At 35.9% G+C, this 15926-nt stretch overlaps 1 protein-coding gene across 1 annotated transcript in view; it reads right to left on the reverse strand.

Moving 5' to 3' along the window:
• LOC101892144 (programmed cell death protein 4) overlaps positions 1-15926 on the reverse strand; it is a 51288-nt gene that overhangs the window by 29539 nt on the left and 5823 nt on the right. Inside the window, exons 2-4 of the mRNA XM_005179495.4 lie at positions 5241-6390; positions 4529-4956; positions 2626-2765 (exon numbers count right to left, since the gene is read on the reverse strand). Of these exons, the coding sequence (XP_005179552.1) occupies positions 2626-2765; positions 4529-4956; positions 5241-6081 (1409 nt within the window). The 5' untranslated portion in view covers positions 6082-6390. The remainder of the gene's footprint in view (positions 1-2625; positions 2766-4528; positions 4957-5240; positions 6391-15926) is intronic.

Here is a 15926-nt window from a genome sequence, read left to right on the forward strand (position 1 = left end):
CAACCAGAAGGAATGGTCCGATCTCTATCATCATTATAACAGAACTTTTGTTAATAGAAATATTCAGATGTGCCAAGTCTAAATGGAATCGGATTTTAACGTCTTGAGCTTCATAGATATTCAAAATTTTGAACATTTGTGGGGAAAGTGCTAGAAGCAGTGTACTGATATGTTCCATCTTCACACCAGACATTGGGTCAATAAAAAAATTGTGATGTGTGTAATTTGAAGAGAATCAGACTATTACTTCACATTTTATAAGAGTTATAATTGTTCAAATTTTAACTCTCCCTTTGTGAGGGAGGTATCCATTTTCACACCTGACCTGGAACTGATGCAAATATTAGGATTTGCAATGCTGGAGAAAAAACCGATTATCCGTTCGTTCTCTGCGCAGTAAAATATTTTCTTTGAAAATGTCGATTTTTTGTGCGGGAGGTACCAGAAGAAGTGGACCCATATTGTTCATCTCCGAACTCGATCTAAGTTTGATAATAATATTACGATAAACCAAGTTCAGATCAAATACTCCCTTCGAGAGTGATCGTGCGTACCAGCCAGACAGACAGATGGACGAACATCACTAGATGGACTCCAAATTGGTTAATAGAGACTTAGGGTCTAAAACCGATATTTCGATGAGGCACATTTTGGCCGTATCAATTGATATATACGCTCTCTAGCCATCTCGGCTAAGCGTATGATTATGCTCATTTTGCATTTTGTGAGAGTTATGGGTATGATTATGGGTGTAAAAAAAGTTAGCCCTTTGTGGGGTGGTACACGGTTTATCCCATCTTCACACTAGATTTTGTGTTGGCAGGAAAATTATGATTTGTCAAGCACTGATGGAAATTGGGATTCGCAAAGTTTGAACAAACTCGGTCAACCCTTTCTCTTTTAAAGACGTAAATTATTTTCTTTGAAAATGTTGGGTGTGTCAGAATGGGTGGACCGATATTGTCCATCTCCGAACTCGATTCAAGTTTGATAAAAAAAAAATATTATGATTTACCAAGTTTGGACGAAATAGGATGCTCCTTTCGAGAGTTATCTTGCGCATCAGCCAAAAAGACGGACGGACGCCGATCGACTTCAAATGATCCGTTTCATGCCTTCGTTCTAAGAGAATAAGGGTGTAAAACCGTAATTTTGAAAATATTTTCAAAAGTGGAGTATTGTTTTTGTTTTTTAATTCGCGTTTGTAGTCCTAGGCCTATTTTGAAATAAGTTAAAAATCCACGATTAAAGCACTAGTCAATTTGAAAAGATTTTTAAAACATCCACATTTAAAGTCCGAGTCCATTTGAGAAGATTTTGAAAAAATCAGGCCTTGGAGTTCTTTTTGAAAATATTTCAAATAAGTTCCACGTTTTTGTTGTCCAAAGTCCCATTTAGATTCCCTAAAAATTAGATTCAATCCTGAAATATTAGTTGTATTTCTTTCTGTATATAAATTAATCAGTTTCATACTCAAACATTGTGATAAATATTGCAAACAGAATATAAATTCAGACATTGTTTACATTTCCAATAAAAAAAAGTTTACATTGTTTATACAAATGTACATACATATGTACATCTGAAATAGCAGAGGGTCTAATAAATTATACAAATAAGAGCAAAAAATGAAAACTTATCGATTTATTGACGATAATAATAGAGCCCCACTCACACGATTACACAAAACCGAACGTGCCAAGTGTCAGGTGTTTTCTTGTTTATCCCGCGAATAATGCGACACACCAATATGGGTCATATTTATTTATGGCTCAAGTAAACAAAACAAATTCAAGGTATTATCTGAATTTATAAACATTATAACAGCCAAAAGAGAAAAACATATTTTCCAAGTTAATATACAAGATATAATAATAATTCGTCATCAGACACCATCATAAATTTAATGTAATTTTACACTTAATAAAAGGCCCACCACCCCAACCAAAGCCATTGTAGATAAGAATGTTTGTGCGAATGCGAAAATAAAACAGATGTAGTAATTATTGTTATCAGGGAATTGGCAAATAGATGAAAAATTCTAGACAACAAAAGTTCGATTGAGGGTATTGGCACAAGTGATAGTGAAAGAGCAAAACAAAACATTATCATCACTCACACCCAATGTAATAGGCAATTGGAGATAAGGAGCAGAGGGCTTGTATTGAAAAAGCAAGCAGCGTTACATACGTATGCTTGTAACTTATCATGAAATCACAAGGCTGTTTTAGCATTTTTACAATTTCTTTCGAAATAAAAAATGATGAGGTAATTTTCATGACCCAATGCTTTCATAGGTTGGATTAAATGTTGTGAATTTTTTTTCTAAAAATACGTTATTAAAGATTTTGAAAGGAAAAAATATACAATTAATTAATTATTAATATTAAAATATAGCAACTCCTTGTGGATAATGAGACTTAGACGTTCCTAACCTCCAAATCCGACGGGACTTGTTTTGCGGGGCTTTTGTTATAGTTATTACATGACGATTTTTTCCACGAGGATCTAAGAAGATGCCTAAATACTATAATTTCTTCTGGACATTGGGCCGAGATTTTTTAATTTTGGAAAATTGTTCGCTTCTAATAATTAGAGAAATACATTAGAAAAATCCGAACTTACCTAGAGGGCATATTATTTAATATCTTATCAGTTATAAAACCAGCACGATTGCAACGTTCCACAAAACGATCTAATATTATATAAGCAAGTGGCACATCCAAGACAATGTCAGCCATATCATCAAAAACTCGTAGGAAACCCTGAAAAGATATAGAAAAAGTAAAAAATTTAGTTAAAAAAGGATATCAGGCAAAAAATATTTTGATAGTTTGATAGTGACATTTAAACTCAATAGACGAGCTTTTTACTTTAAAAATATCCCTGAAGATGATTTCCGGAGGAAATCGAAATATTGGATGAATAAAAAAAGAAAAATTCAAAAATAAAAACATAGTTTTTTAATGACCTTAAGCCAAGCTATTAACCAAATAAGTAAAATAAATATAACAGGTCAACAATATACAACAACAACATTTTGAAAAATTGTGGACCCACCAAGGGTCTCAAAAAAATTAATTCATTGTCATACGATTTCGTGTATCAAAAATAAAAAAATAACAGTTTTCCAAAAAAAAAAAAATATCAAAATGTAAAAGTGTTTTTATTTCGGCCGCATCGAGCTTTTAATACCCTCCACCACGAGATAAAAAACGGGATGGACTTCTCACCAAGTCTTTAAAATGCCATATAGTCGATGGTACCGATTTTCTGTTCTGGGTATTCAAAATCTTGATCCTTTGTGGGGGAGGTACCAAAGAGACCTAGGTCTCGTTATAAATGATCAAGGAACACTAGGTATCTTTGTCATATAAAAAATCCCTACTATACGTGGACATTGCTCTAACAAAAGTATTCTCGATGGAACGTTAAAAATCTACGCCTTTAGTTACGATTTGTAAAATCATTCATAAGAAACTACGCCTTTATCTTCGTTTTGAAAAATCGTTCTTAAGAAGCTAAGTCTTTAGCTTCGTTTTGAAAAACTGTTCTTAAGAAACTACGCCTTTAGCTTCGTTTTGAAAAACTGTTCTTAAGAATGATCGCTTTTAGTTAGGTTTTGAAAAATCGTTCTTAAGAATCCACGCCTTCAGTTTCGTGTTGAAAAGTCGCTCTTAGAATCCACGCCTTTAGCTTCGTTTTGAAAATCATTCTTAAAACCCTCCACGCCTTTAGATTCGTCTTGAAAATCGTTCTTAAGAATTCACGCGCTTAGCTTCGTTTTGAAAAATCGTTTTTAAGAATCCACACCTTTAGCTTCGATTTGAAAGATCGTTCTTAAGAACCCACACCAAAACCATAATTCTTCATAGTCCACGATGTCGTCCTCGATCTTAAAAATCAAAGAATCCAATCAATTCTAGCCATCCTATACTATACATTGCTCCACCAAAAGTATTCCTAAAATAAATTGAATAAATCTACGCCTTGGCCTCATCCTGAAATAAAATATTCTTAAGAACCCAGGCCTTGGCAACATCCTGAAATAATTCATTCTTAAGAACCTACGTCTGGAGCTCATCCTGAAATAAATCATTCTTAAGAACCTACGACTTGGCCTAATCCTGCAATAAATCATTCTTAAGAACCTACGTCTGGAGCTCATTCTAAAATAAATCATTTTTAAGAATCCACGCCTTGGCCTCATCCTGAAATAAATCATTTTTAAGAACCCACGCCTTGGCCTCATCCTGAAATAAATCATTCTTAAGAACCCAGGCCTTGGCCTCATTCTGAAATAAATCATACTAAAGAACCTACGCCTAAGGCTCATCCTGAAATAAATCATTCTTAAGAACCCACTACTTTAGCCTTTGAAGTTGTGATTCTAAAGAAGCCTTTGACCTCTTTTAAGTCTGCTCAATCTAATTTAGTCCATCAAAATATATTCTTTTTATCCCCTCTCTTAATAATCCTTTAAAAATATACACAAAAAAATCCAAATTTATGGTCTTCAGTAGCTCACCTGTTCCATGCCAGCTGGAAGTACCAAACAAGCTTTATCCAATGATGCCAACAGCTCGCACATTGCCTCCTCGGTGGTCTGTGACAACGATTCGAGAGTCATTACCACCGCCTCGTAGACAAGTTCGTGATGGAAATGTGGAACTTCAAGGGCACGCAGGCAATGATGAGCCTCTTGTATGTCACGCGATGACAAATACTCCTTCAGCAGCAATGTCATTTGTTTTGTTATGGTCTTGACGGGTCGCAGTGGCCCACCCATGCCCCAGACATTGTCCAAATGGGCCCAACCCTGTTTCATGTGTAGTAGAGTATCGGCACGGCGTATTGCCGTCATGGCATGATCGTTAAGCTCACCATGTTCCGATGGTTTGGTGACAAATTTCGGGGGCAGACAATCATCGGCAACGGCACGAGCTAAGAAGTTGCCTGGAAAGATGGAAAAGAGGAGAAAAATAGGAGGAAATATTTTATAAACTCTTTCGATAATAATTCGATTTTAGTTAAATAATAATAATTTGACAGTGAAACAGGGCTATAGGTTTTTCTTTAAATCGACTTTTTTATATTTGTTAACATTTCATATGGCAATTTAAGATTTTGTTGTCTTAATATCATATTTCTCAAATATTCATAATAGGCCCTGTTCCACAGAATTCAAACATGTTTTTCTGCTTTTGTTAATATTTCTTCTTTTTTCTTTTCGAACTTACCTAACAAATTTGGTGCATCTGGTGTATCCAGTGTTAAATCTGGCAAATTTGCCAATAATATTTCGAAACCTTTTTCAATATCTTTGGCCGTTATAACACGACCATATAAATCGGATATCAATACCGATGTCATTTCACGCTGCGAATCTTTGTGATCCAACGCTATCTCAACTATAACACTAGTAACATATGGACGCAAATTACCCGTTAAGATTTCATCGAAATTAACAGCCACTTCATGGGTATCACCATGCTCGTAGTATTCCAAGACAATGGGCTCGGCCAATTTGAAAAACTCTTCAGGAGTTAGCTCCGGAATGACTTCACTTAATACAATATTTTGATCATTGGTCTCACTGTCGTAGTTGGGATCATTTTCATCTTCGTACAGTTCTTCGAGGGCCTCGGAACCGGGCAGACCCCAGACACCCTTGCCGCCGGCACCACCTTTTTTCGGTAGGCCACGACCATAGCCCGATCGGGAACGACGACTGTTCTTCCAACGACGTTGAGGTACAACATAATCTTTGGCACTGCCATTCATGACAATGGGTATACCACCAATGGCACCGCCATTGCTGCTGCTGCCACTTTCACCGCGACTATTTTGTCGCTGGATGAGACGTTTGCCCTTGCGCTTGATGCGTTGATCATGGGCATCGGCCGAGACATTGTGTGGCTTTTTGATAATGCCATTTTGGCCTTTGGGAGAATGAGCGATGGCGGCAGCGGTGCCGTTAATTTCCACTGCCTTGATGTCACCGTTAAGCTCACGTTCTACGGAGCTTTCACGTGACTCAGCACTGGCATAGCCATTTTGACGTGCTGCCTCAACTTCCATTGTGTTGTGTCGGGTGTGTTTTTTTGTTTTATTTCTTTTTCTAAAAGGTAGTGGTGGTTGTTTTGTTAACTGGTGGGTGGATCTGTTTTTTCGTTTTAGTTTATGTTATGCCAGAGTAGCAGAAAGACCGTCCGTTTGATGCGAATGTGGCTTGTACTTGGATCAACAGGTGCGCTTGATACTTGTGTTTCCTTGGTGTTATATGGCGTGACAAGAGCTTTTGTGCTACTTGGCTTACAAAGGTTTATTTCTTGCTGACGGTGACTGGAATGATTCAGGAGATGTAGGTGCTTAAAACTGTAGGAACAGCTGTAAAGAGAATAAAAACGAGATTTTAGTTAGTTTCAATGTGGACTCACATATTTTTAAGAATATTTCAATTTTTAAACAATTTTCTTCGTTTTGGCAAAGTTGTTGGCTGGAAACCCAGGGCAGATAAACGTGAGTTTTTAGAGAGGACTCGAAGGTTTTTTCGCGTTATTTTTTTAATATGTCTAGAAAGCTTTAACAAGGAGGATATTTAAAGCTTGAAGAGATCCTCAAAGGGAAAAAGTGCATATTTTTAAAGCGGAATACAAGGATTACAATAATGGAATTTTAATGAAGTCTTCAAGGACTTACAACGTGAGATCCTCAAGGATTTGAAATGGAGATTTTTAAAGAGATCTTCAAGGTTTTTATACGTGGATTTTTAAAGAGATTCTCTAGGTCACTCAAAGGTCCTAAAAAGTGAACATTTAAACCCTATTCTGAGCCCTATTTTGGAATATGACTTGGCCTTATAAAGAGGCCTCCGAGACCTTTTAAAATTAGCTATTATTGGGCTTTAATGACTTAACCATTAATTTTATGAAAGATAAACTTGAGATAAACTTTTTAGAGTGGACTCCCAGGTCTGTAAACATAATCATAATAATCATGGATCTTTAGATCCTTAAACTTGACTTTAAAAAACGACTGTAAAGGCTCTAAAAGGTATTTATATAGAAGTCTTCAATTAGATTACAAGGTTTTTAAAAGTGGAATTGAACGTGAATTTTTAAAAGTGGCCTCCAAAGGATTTTCAACGTGGATTTTAAAAAATGTCTCCAAGATTTTAAACATGGATATTAAAAAAAAACTTCAAGTGGACTGCAGGCATTTAAAAGTGCAATTGTAAGGAGACCTTCAAAGACCTAAAAAGAGGTCTTTAAGTGAACTACTGGGATTTAAAAATGGAATTTTAAGAGGTTTAAAATTAATTTTTCGAAAGATCTGTAAATTACAGGAATTCAAAAATGGAATTTTAAGGTTTTTAAAAGATTTTTAATAGAGGTAAGTTTTTTGAACGTGGATTTTTAAGCGACTTCCAAAGCTTTTAAGGATTTTTTTTTTGGAGGCCATCAAGCGGACTTAGAGAATTTTAAAGATGAGTTTTCAAGCGCTTTAAATGTAGATTTTTAAAAGAGGTCTTCAAGATTTTATTAACTTGGATTTTTAAAGGTGATTTTAAGGTATTTTAACATTTTTTTGAAAGAGGACTAAATACACACACAACATCTGGTATGAAGATGGAATATATAGGTTCACCTTGTGGTACCATCCCTACAAAGGAACAATATTTTGGGAAATTGTAACTCTCAATATCTGTAGTAACACTGGATTAAGTATTAGATTTTGTTTGATGATGCGTAGCTGTTAGTTGGCAACTGATTCACTTGTAGACAGTTGGTCCATTGTGTTCATCCTTGGAAAAACTATCAATTTAGGAAGAGTAATAAAAAAAGGAAAAGGAGGGGTTTATAGAAAGAGGGTACTGCTTAACCAGGGAAAATTTTGAAAAGAACGTTAGATTTTCTACCATCGCCATATAGCCGATGTCTCTTGATGGATAGCATGGGTGTCCGATCGTCTCAATATCTGCTTCATCTTCACATAGTCTACAGTAGTCAGGAAAACGCTATCATCCCATCTTGAGGTCAGATATCGGATATACTGCACTATACAGATATACTGCAGTGGCCAGTCAGTATACCTACTGCGATACTTAGATCACACATACTAACTGATAAGGTATCTTGTTCTTCTTCTCGAGATTGCCGACCAGATGTCCTTAGATACCATATAACCGGTATCTAAGTCCTGTTTCATCGATAAGAGATTTTTTGAAGCAGCTGGTAAAATGGCTATTGGATGTTTAATAGTTTCATCAATCCGTAGATTAGTCGCCCGGGGAACCTTTTTGAGCTTATTCCCCACTATGTTTCTACATCCAGGAACACAGCAAAGCTTAATATAATTACGTATTTCAATGAGGGTTTTCTTGTAGTCTAGAGTGGCTCTCGATTGAAAGGCACTTGACTTGATAGCTTTAAGGTCCGCCTGATTATCGACATATATGGTCTCTAGTCCTGTTAATCTATAGCATAGTCCTTTTACGGTCTCGGCGGCATTCTCAAGAATCTCCGCTTGAAAACGGTGCAGTTGTCATTAATGGTCAAATGCTATATATATCGTCGATGTATTTTCAATATTTAGTACTGGATTTTTTTGGAGGACACCTAGAATATTAGACGCAATTTGTTTCAATGAACTCTCAATGCCTTTAAACTTTATTTTTTTCAAGGGACTTCAAGGCTTCATATTCTCCAAATAGCAATTATTCATCAGACACCTTGGAAGTTGCTTCCCCACAACAATCAACAAAAAGAAAGAATAGACACAAAGGTAATCACGAATTGTATAGACATGTTAGTGCGTAAGTAGACCTCCGAACCAACACAACAATAAACATTACATGTGTAAATCATATGATGCTGTTGTTGTAGAAAAATCTCAACTTAAAATTCAGATTATCAAGTTTATTAGCCCTCACCTGGAGGGGAGAGAAGCTCAATGCAAAACTGGCAAATATGTATGCGTGGAGTGTTGTGTTTAGACGCAATTCTTTCTATGCACCAAAGTTAAAGACCGTTTTGAAGGTTCTACATGCATTGAAAAAAATACAACAAACGTGTGATATGATTGTCCTCCTCCTCCTGCTGTTTTGATTTGAAATCTTGTTTTCTTTTGTTCGGTGAATGTAATTCTATTTGAAAACTACACGGTGTGTAAATTTGCAGTTTACATGTTGCACTACTACTATTGTTGTCACTTGGTCGATATGCGAAGTAGAATACAACATGGGTATATTATTTACACAAGTTTACCAAGATTTGTGAGAAAATGAGGGGAACTCATTTATGTTAGGCTGAATAGAACTAAAATCAGCTTGACAACAGGATATGTTGAAATTATATAATAAAAAGCTGTAGGCTGCCGGACCTCCACCATTTTGAAAGAATTTGGGAATTTTCAAAAACAAAAAAATCCGTTAAAAATTTTGTTAAAATCTTAAACATACCGAATGTATCCGTTATATTATGGTCTATACGACGACGTGGACCTGCATAGGCAACTTTTATCATAAGCCATTACAATATTCAAATGCAAAACTTGAAAATCGGTGAATCGGTAAAATTATCAAAATACCGAATATAGGGAAGTTTCGTTACATGGAAGCTATACGGAGGCATGGACCTGCACGGACAACTTTCCGTCACAGTCTGCAAAATTCATTAAATCTTCAAATACCAAATTTGAAACATTTCCGGTGAATAATATCGCTTACGTCGCCAAAATTCCGAAAATACTACTCCCTATATATGGAGGCTATTCTAAAACGTGGTCCTACATGGTCCATTTTCAATACCAAAAGTCCTGCAGACATAATATACATTTGAGTAAAATTTTATCAACCTACTTCATTTCGTTCGAAAGCTAGAGTGATTTCAACGGACGGACAGACAAACGGACATCGCTAAATCGACATAGAATTTTATGCTGATCAAGAATATAATAAGAATACTTTGTAGGGTCTAAAATGTATATTTCGAGGAGTTTCAACGGAATGACAAACTTAATATAGCCTCCATACTATGGTGGTGGGTATAACAAGTAAAAAGCGACATTCATTTGGGCCGGGTCGAAGTTTCCATACCTTCAGCCATGTGAAAGCTTGATACATAGCCTAATCGGCTATCCCTAAAATTCAAAAGTTCCTTTATGTGAGGAGGGAGGAGCTAATCTAAGAACTTGAAATATATAAATCACAGTTGATTTGGTTGGAAGTTTGGGGCAGAAACCTTTAGAGACCAAAAAGTTAAAGTATATATTTCTAAATAAGTAAGTATTTCTAGCCATTTCTATTAGAGATCCTCCCTCCAAACGCTTGCCATTTCGAGCCCATATCATCTATCATATTCTGGAAAATAAGAAATGTTAAATTTTCTGTTAGCCTGTTTCATAAAATCCGTCTGTTGGCTGACTAGCCGGCTGCGACGTTGTTTGGTTTGGCATTCATCGTCGTTGATATATCCGTCATAGTCCAAGTGTTGTTTGGTGTTCATGGCAGTCATAGTCATAGCCACAACAACATAAATTCGCTAAGCAAGACAACTGGTTGGTTGGAACCAATTGTAGCCGCCATCGCCATGTCGTCCACCGTCAGCCAGCCAGCCAGCCACTCAAGTTGAATTACCTTTTTCTCTGCCAAAAGTGCAATGAAATTTATTTAGTTCTTGCAACGCAATTTTTTCCTTCTATTTTTTAGATTTTATTTGTTTTTTTGTTATTCTCGTCAAATAGTTGATAGCTAACGCAGTGGTGGGTACATAAATAGTTTGCATTTTGTTTTTAATTACGCTTTGTTTACTCTTTTTCGTACATATCGTCGGTGATATTTATAGAAATGCCAAAATTTTTTTTATGTGCAACGAATTGAAATAAATATTTTGAAAAACAATAAAAACAAAAAAATCACAATTGTGGTACATAAAATAAAAATTATTTTGTAATTCCTCTAGCCGGATTCGTACTACATAGAATGGTTCGAAAAAGCTGTTTGCAAAAAAAAAAAAAACATTAAGTTCGGCCGGGCCAAACTTTTAATACCCTCCACCTTAGGGTAAAGGAAACATTAGACATATACATGGGAAATTGTGCCAAAAATCATCAAAATACCGAATATCGGGAAATACGGCTATATGAGGCTATACAAAAACGTGGACCTATACATACAGTGTTTCGCCAAAAGAGCTAGAACCCATTATGACCTACAACTACCAATTTTCAGAGAAATTCGCGAAAAAAAAGTGTCAAAAATCTTCAAAATACCGAATATCGGGAGGCACCGTTATATGGGGGCTATACCAAATCATGGACCTATACATGCAATGTCTCGCGAAAGGAGCTAGAACCCATTATGACCTATAACTACCAATTTTCAGAGAAATTCGTGAAAAAATATGTCAAAAATCATCAAAATACCGAATATGGGGACGCGTACCGTAATATGGGGACTATACCAAAACGTGGACCTATACATACAATCTTTCGCTTCATGAACTAAGACCCATTTTGACCAACAAATACCAATTTTTAGACAAATCAGTGAAAAAATGTGGCAAAAACCATCAAAATACCGAATATCGGGAGGTACCTTTGTATGGGGGCTATACCAAAGCGTGGACCCATACATGTAATGTCTCGCCACTAGAACTGGGACCCGTTATGACCCACAAATACCAATTTTCGGACAAATCCGTGAAAAATGTAGCATAAATCATCAAAATACCGAATATCGAGCGGTACCGTTATATGGTGACTAGACAAAACGTGGACCGTTATATCTCATTTCCAATAACAACCATCCTAGACACAATACAAGTTGCTCTGCTAAACTTTGGCGCTCTACGTCAAATAATGTGGGCTGTATCGTGATTTCAACAGACCGACGGACAGACAGACATCGTTGGGATCTACGACGAACATTTAAGGATGTTACAAACGGAATGACAAAGTTCCATTCCAAGGTGGAGGGTATAAAAAATTAACCAGTGAAAACATGTCAAAAGTCGGGTAGGACGGGCTATAGGCACAATAATCGTGATATCAGATGAAGATTTATATGGAAGCCGCATAAAATCTGAACTGATCTCGAAAAACATTTGGCTGAATTCGTTCATATCCGCTCCATTTGGGCTAATATTAAGCATTTGGTGCGCAATAAACCTGAAATCGGACAAACATATATATGGAAGCTATATCTAAATCTGTACCGATATCGATAACATTTGGCAGAGGTATTTTAGAGATTTGTGGGATATCAGGTACCAAACACCATTCAAGTAGAGTGCATATTACGAAAGTGAGGGACATAAAAACAAAATCGGATGGAACATATATATGGAAGATATAGCTATATCTGAGCCGATTTCCACCAAATTGGAAGTACTTGTTTCTAGGCTGAATTCGGTCGTGTGTGCCAAAATCCACTCCATTTCATCTGATATTGAATATTTGGTGCCCAATAAACCTGAAATCGTATAAAGATATATATAAGGGAGCTATATCTAAATCGGAGCCGATATCGATACAATTTGGCAGAGGTATTTTAGAAATGTATGCCAAATATCATTGATGTAGGGTGCATATTACGAACATGAGGGACTCAAACCATAAATCTAATGAAACATACATATGGGAGCTATAGCTATTTCTGAACCGATCTTCAGCAAATTCGAAGTACTTGCTTCTAGACAGAATTCGGCCTGATTATTAACCATTTGGTGCGCAATAAACCTGAAACCGGATCAAGATATATATGAGAGCTATATCCAAATTTGAACCAATCTCTATACAACTTGAGAGGGGTGTTTCTGAACTGTATGAAATTAAGATTATGAGGAACTAAAACACCAAGTCGGATGAAATATAAATGTATATAAAATAGCTATTACTGAACCGATTTTCATCAAATTTGAACTACAATGCATCCTATTTGGATGACTATTAAACATATGGCGCACAATAAAATTGAATTTGGACAAAGATATATAAGAGCTATATCTAAATTTAAACCGATTCGTCCTTTGGACAAACAAATGACTTGTGGAAAATTTAATCTCAATCGGGCAAATGCGACTTGCACTTGGGCAGACGGAAGGACATTCATAAATCGATCATCAAAAGAAACTGTGGGTCTAAGTCCGCAAAAAAAATTGCAGTACTTCTGTAGTCTATAGCCATGAGTTTGTACGGCCATTTCAAAGATGCAGCATATGGGACGGGCCTGGTATAGCATCTCGATCGGGCTATAAATGCGACCTGTTCTCGGGCTGACGGACGTGTGTTCATAAATCTATCAACAAAAGGAACTATGGGTCTAATTCCGCCAAAATTGAGGTACTTTGATCGACAGCCATGAATTTGGTAGCCATTTCAAAGATGCAGCATTTGGTGCGTGCCTGGTATGGCATATTGAAAATTCATGGGTTTTTGGTAAAAATACATCATTCGTCCAACGATATCAAGTCTAGAGCCCAGTTTAGTTTTGAATATATCTAAGCACTTTTTTCATTTCTTGCAACATTTTTATTATATGTTTTCTCAATTACATTTCATGCCCTCATTTCTTTTAACAAAAAAATCAAAAATCCCACAGATCCTTTCAAAATTAGACATCAAAATTATTTTCGTAATCAACACAAAAAAAAAAAAACACTCAAATATATATTTCAATATACAACTTTTTCCATAATATTTTAATTAAGAATATAGAGCAGAGCGAGAGCGTCTAGCCTCTGGAATCGTCAATTAATTTTTATGAAATGCCTACCACACAAAATTCAAATAAAGCTTTGCCTTCAAGCTTAGCTGGCTATACAAAACAGAAGAACAAAAATAAAATAAAAAATAATAATAAAAAAACATATTGCAGCTGTACATACAGACATATTTGCACATATTTACTTTGGTGATTATTAGGTTAGGAGGAAAGGCAGGCACAATGAAGGAAGACGACGGTAGGGCAGGCAGAGGTTAGGATTATGGGGTATTTTTTGCCGGTGATGTTGATGATATTGCGTCGTATTACGATGTTGTTTTGGGTTTTCGAGTATATAATAAAAGAATGAACACATTCGCACATTTCATTTTCAGATTACACCGCTTTCTCATTCTTCCAACGATTTTTATCAGTAAGAGAGGCATACATACACAGAAAAGCACAAACTGAGAGGAAGGGAATTGACAAAGAAGCAAATATCTGGTTGTGTATTGCAAAATCATAAGGTTTCTCCGGCTGCCCCGCTTAAAATCAAAATACAATACATACTGTCGCTGCCGCTGTTTGCAGCCAGCAATAACAACAACAGCAACCACTCTACCAAAGGAAACTCCCTTTTGGAAATTTCAAGGTCATGCGCCATGATATTGACAATGCCGCAATAACAAAAACAACAACAACAACTGAAGTGAACAAAGTTTGCCGACGATTGTTAGTCTTCTACTGCCCTGGATGTGTTTCACCACTTCAAGTCTGGATTGCTGAATAATTTAGAAAATGTAAATATCCAAATACCACATCACATCCTGCCTGCTGCATCACTCCACAGCGAAATGTCAAAAATTGAAAATGAAACGCAAATTAAAAATCTCTACAAAAAACAGCGGCAGATTTTCTATTTGTAGGAGGTAGGGGAGAGTCTCAGAAATCTCGGACGGACTTCTATGCCTAGAAGGGTCGATTATCCACCAGACAGAACATATCTTCATTGAAGACTGCGAAAACGGTTTTCTATTTATCTACGAAGAGCAGAAGGAATTCTACTTCTGAAAAGGAATTCTCCTTCAAATTTAAACATTTTAACCTACATCAATATTTTTGGCACGAGTGAAGAATTATTTCCCGTAATTTTTTTATACCCTCCACCATAGTATGGAGGTATATTAAGTTTGTTATTCCGGTATTTTGCTGATTTTAGCGACATTATTCACCGGTATTGTTTCAAATTTGGTATTTGATGTTCGTTATTGATGCTACATCCTATGACAGGAGATTGTCTGTGCATGTCCACGTTTTCGTATAGCCCCAATAAAACGGTACCTCCCGATATTCGGTATTTTGATTATTATAGCGACATTATTCACCGGAATTGTTTCAAATTTGGTATTTGAAGTTTGTAATTTATACTGCAGTCTAAGACAGATATTTTTAAGATTTTAACAGGATTTTTTAACGGATTTTATTGTTTTTGAGAATAGCCAAATTCGTTCCAAATGGTGGAGGGTATTCAAAGTTCGGCCCGGTCGAAATTACAGCTTTTTTACTTGTTTTTTTTTTTTGTAGAATCGTCTAGTCTTTGTTATTTTGTTTTGGAAGAATGTGTGTTGACATTTGATTTCTCTTGTTATTCTCTGCCAAGAAGAAAAAAGTAAACATCGTCATCCTCATCGTTGTTATCACGATAATTGTTATTGTCTACTCACCAAAAGAAAAAAATGTATTTAACTATGGGTTTATTTTGCCCAAAGCCGGCTCGTGTTGTTATATACCGTCAAGTAAATATATATTATGCACAAAGTACATAGACTACAACAAAATTTACATAACAACGAAGCAATGGAAGAATGTAAGCACATATACATCGTAAATATATGCTCTACCGTGTTTCGCATTTTATTTTGTCGTAAAAAAAAACAAAAATCTATAGAAAATTATATTTTTGATGGTATGATGTCAGAGAAGAAGGTATTTCCTTTTTTGGAATGAAATTTACCCAAAATCCATTTTCCAACTCCGACTTGAGGGACACAAACTCCTAACCTTGACTCTACCTGTAATTACACGCCCGACTCTATTATCGATAGATCATTCAAGCTTAAATAGAGATGAAGGTATTCAGGTGAATATTAGTTCCGCGGCATAGAATTTGGATTTTGAATCTATTGTTCTTTTTTTTAGCAAAACTTTTTTGTGGGGTATG

Source organism: Musca domestica, unplaced genomic scaffold (assembly GCF_030504385.1).
Source record: "Musca domestica strain aabys unplaced genomic scaffold, Musca_domestica.polishedcontigs.V.1.1 2, whole genome shotgun sequence".
Lineage (NCBI taxonomy): Eukaryota > Metazoa > Arthropoda > Insecta > Diptera > Muscidae > Musca > Musca domestica.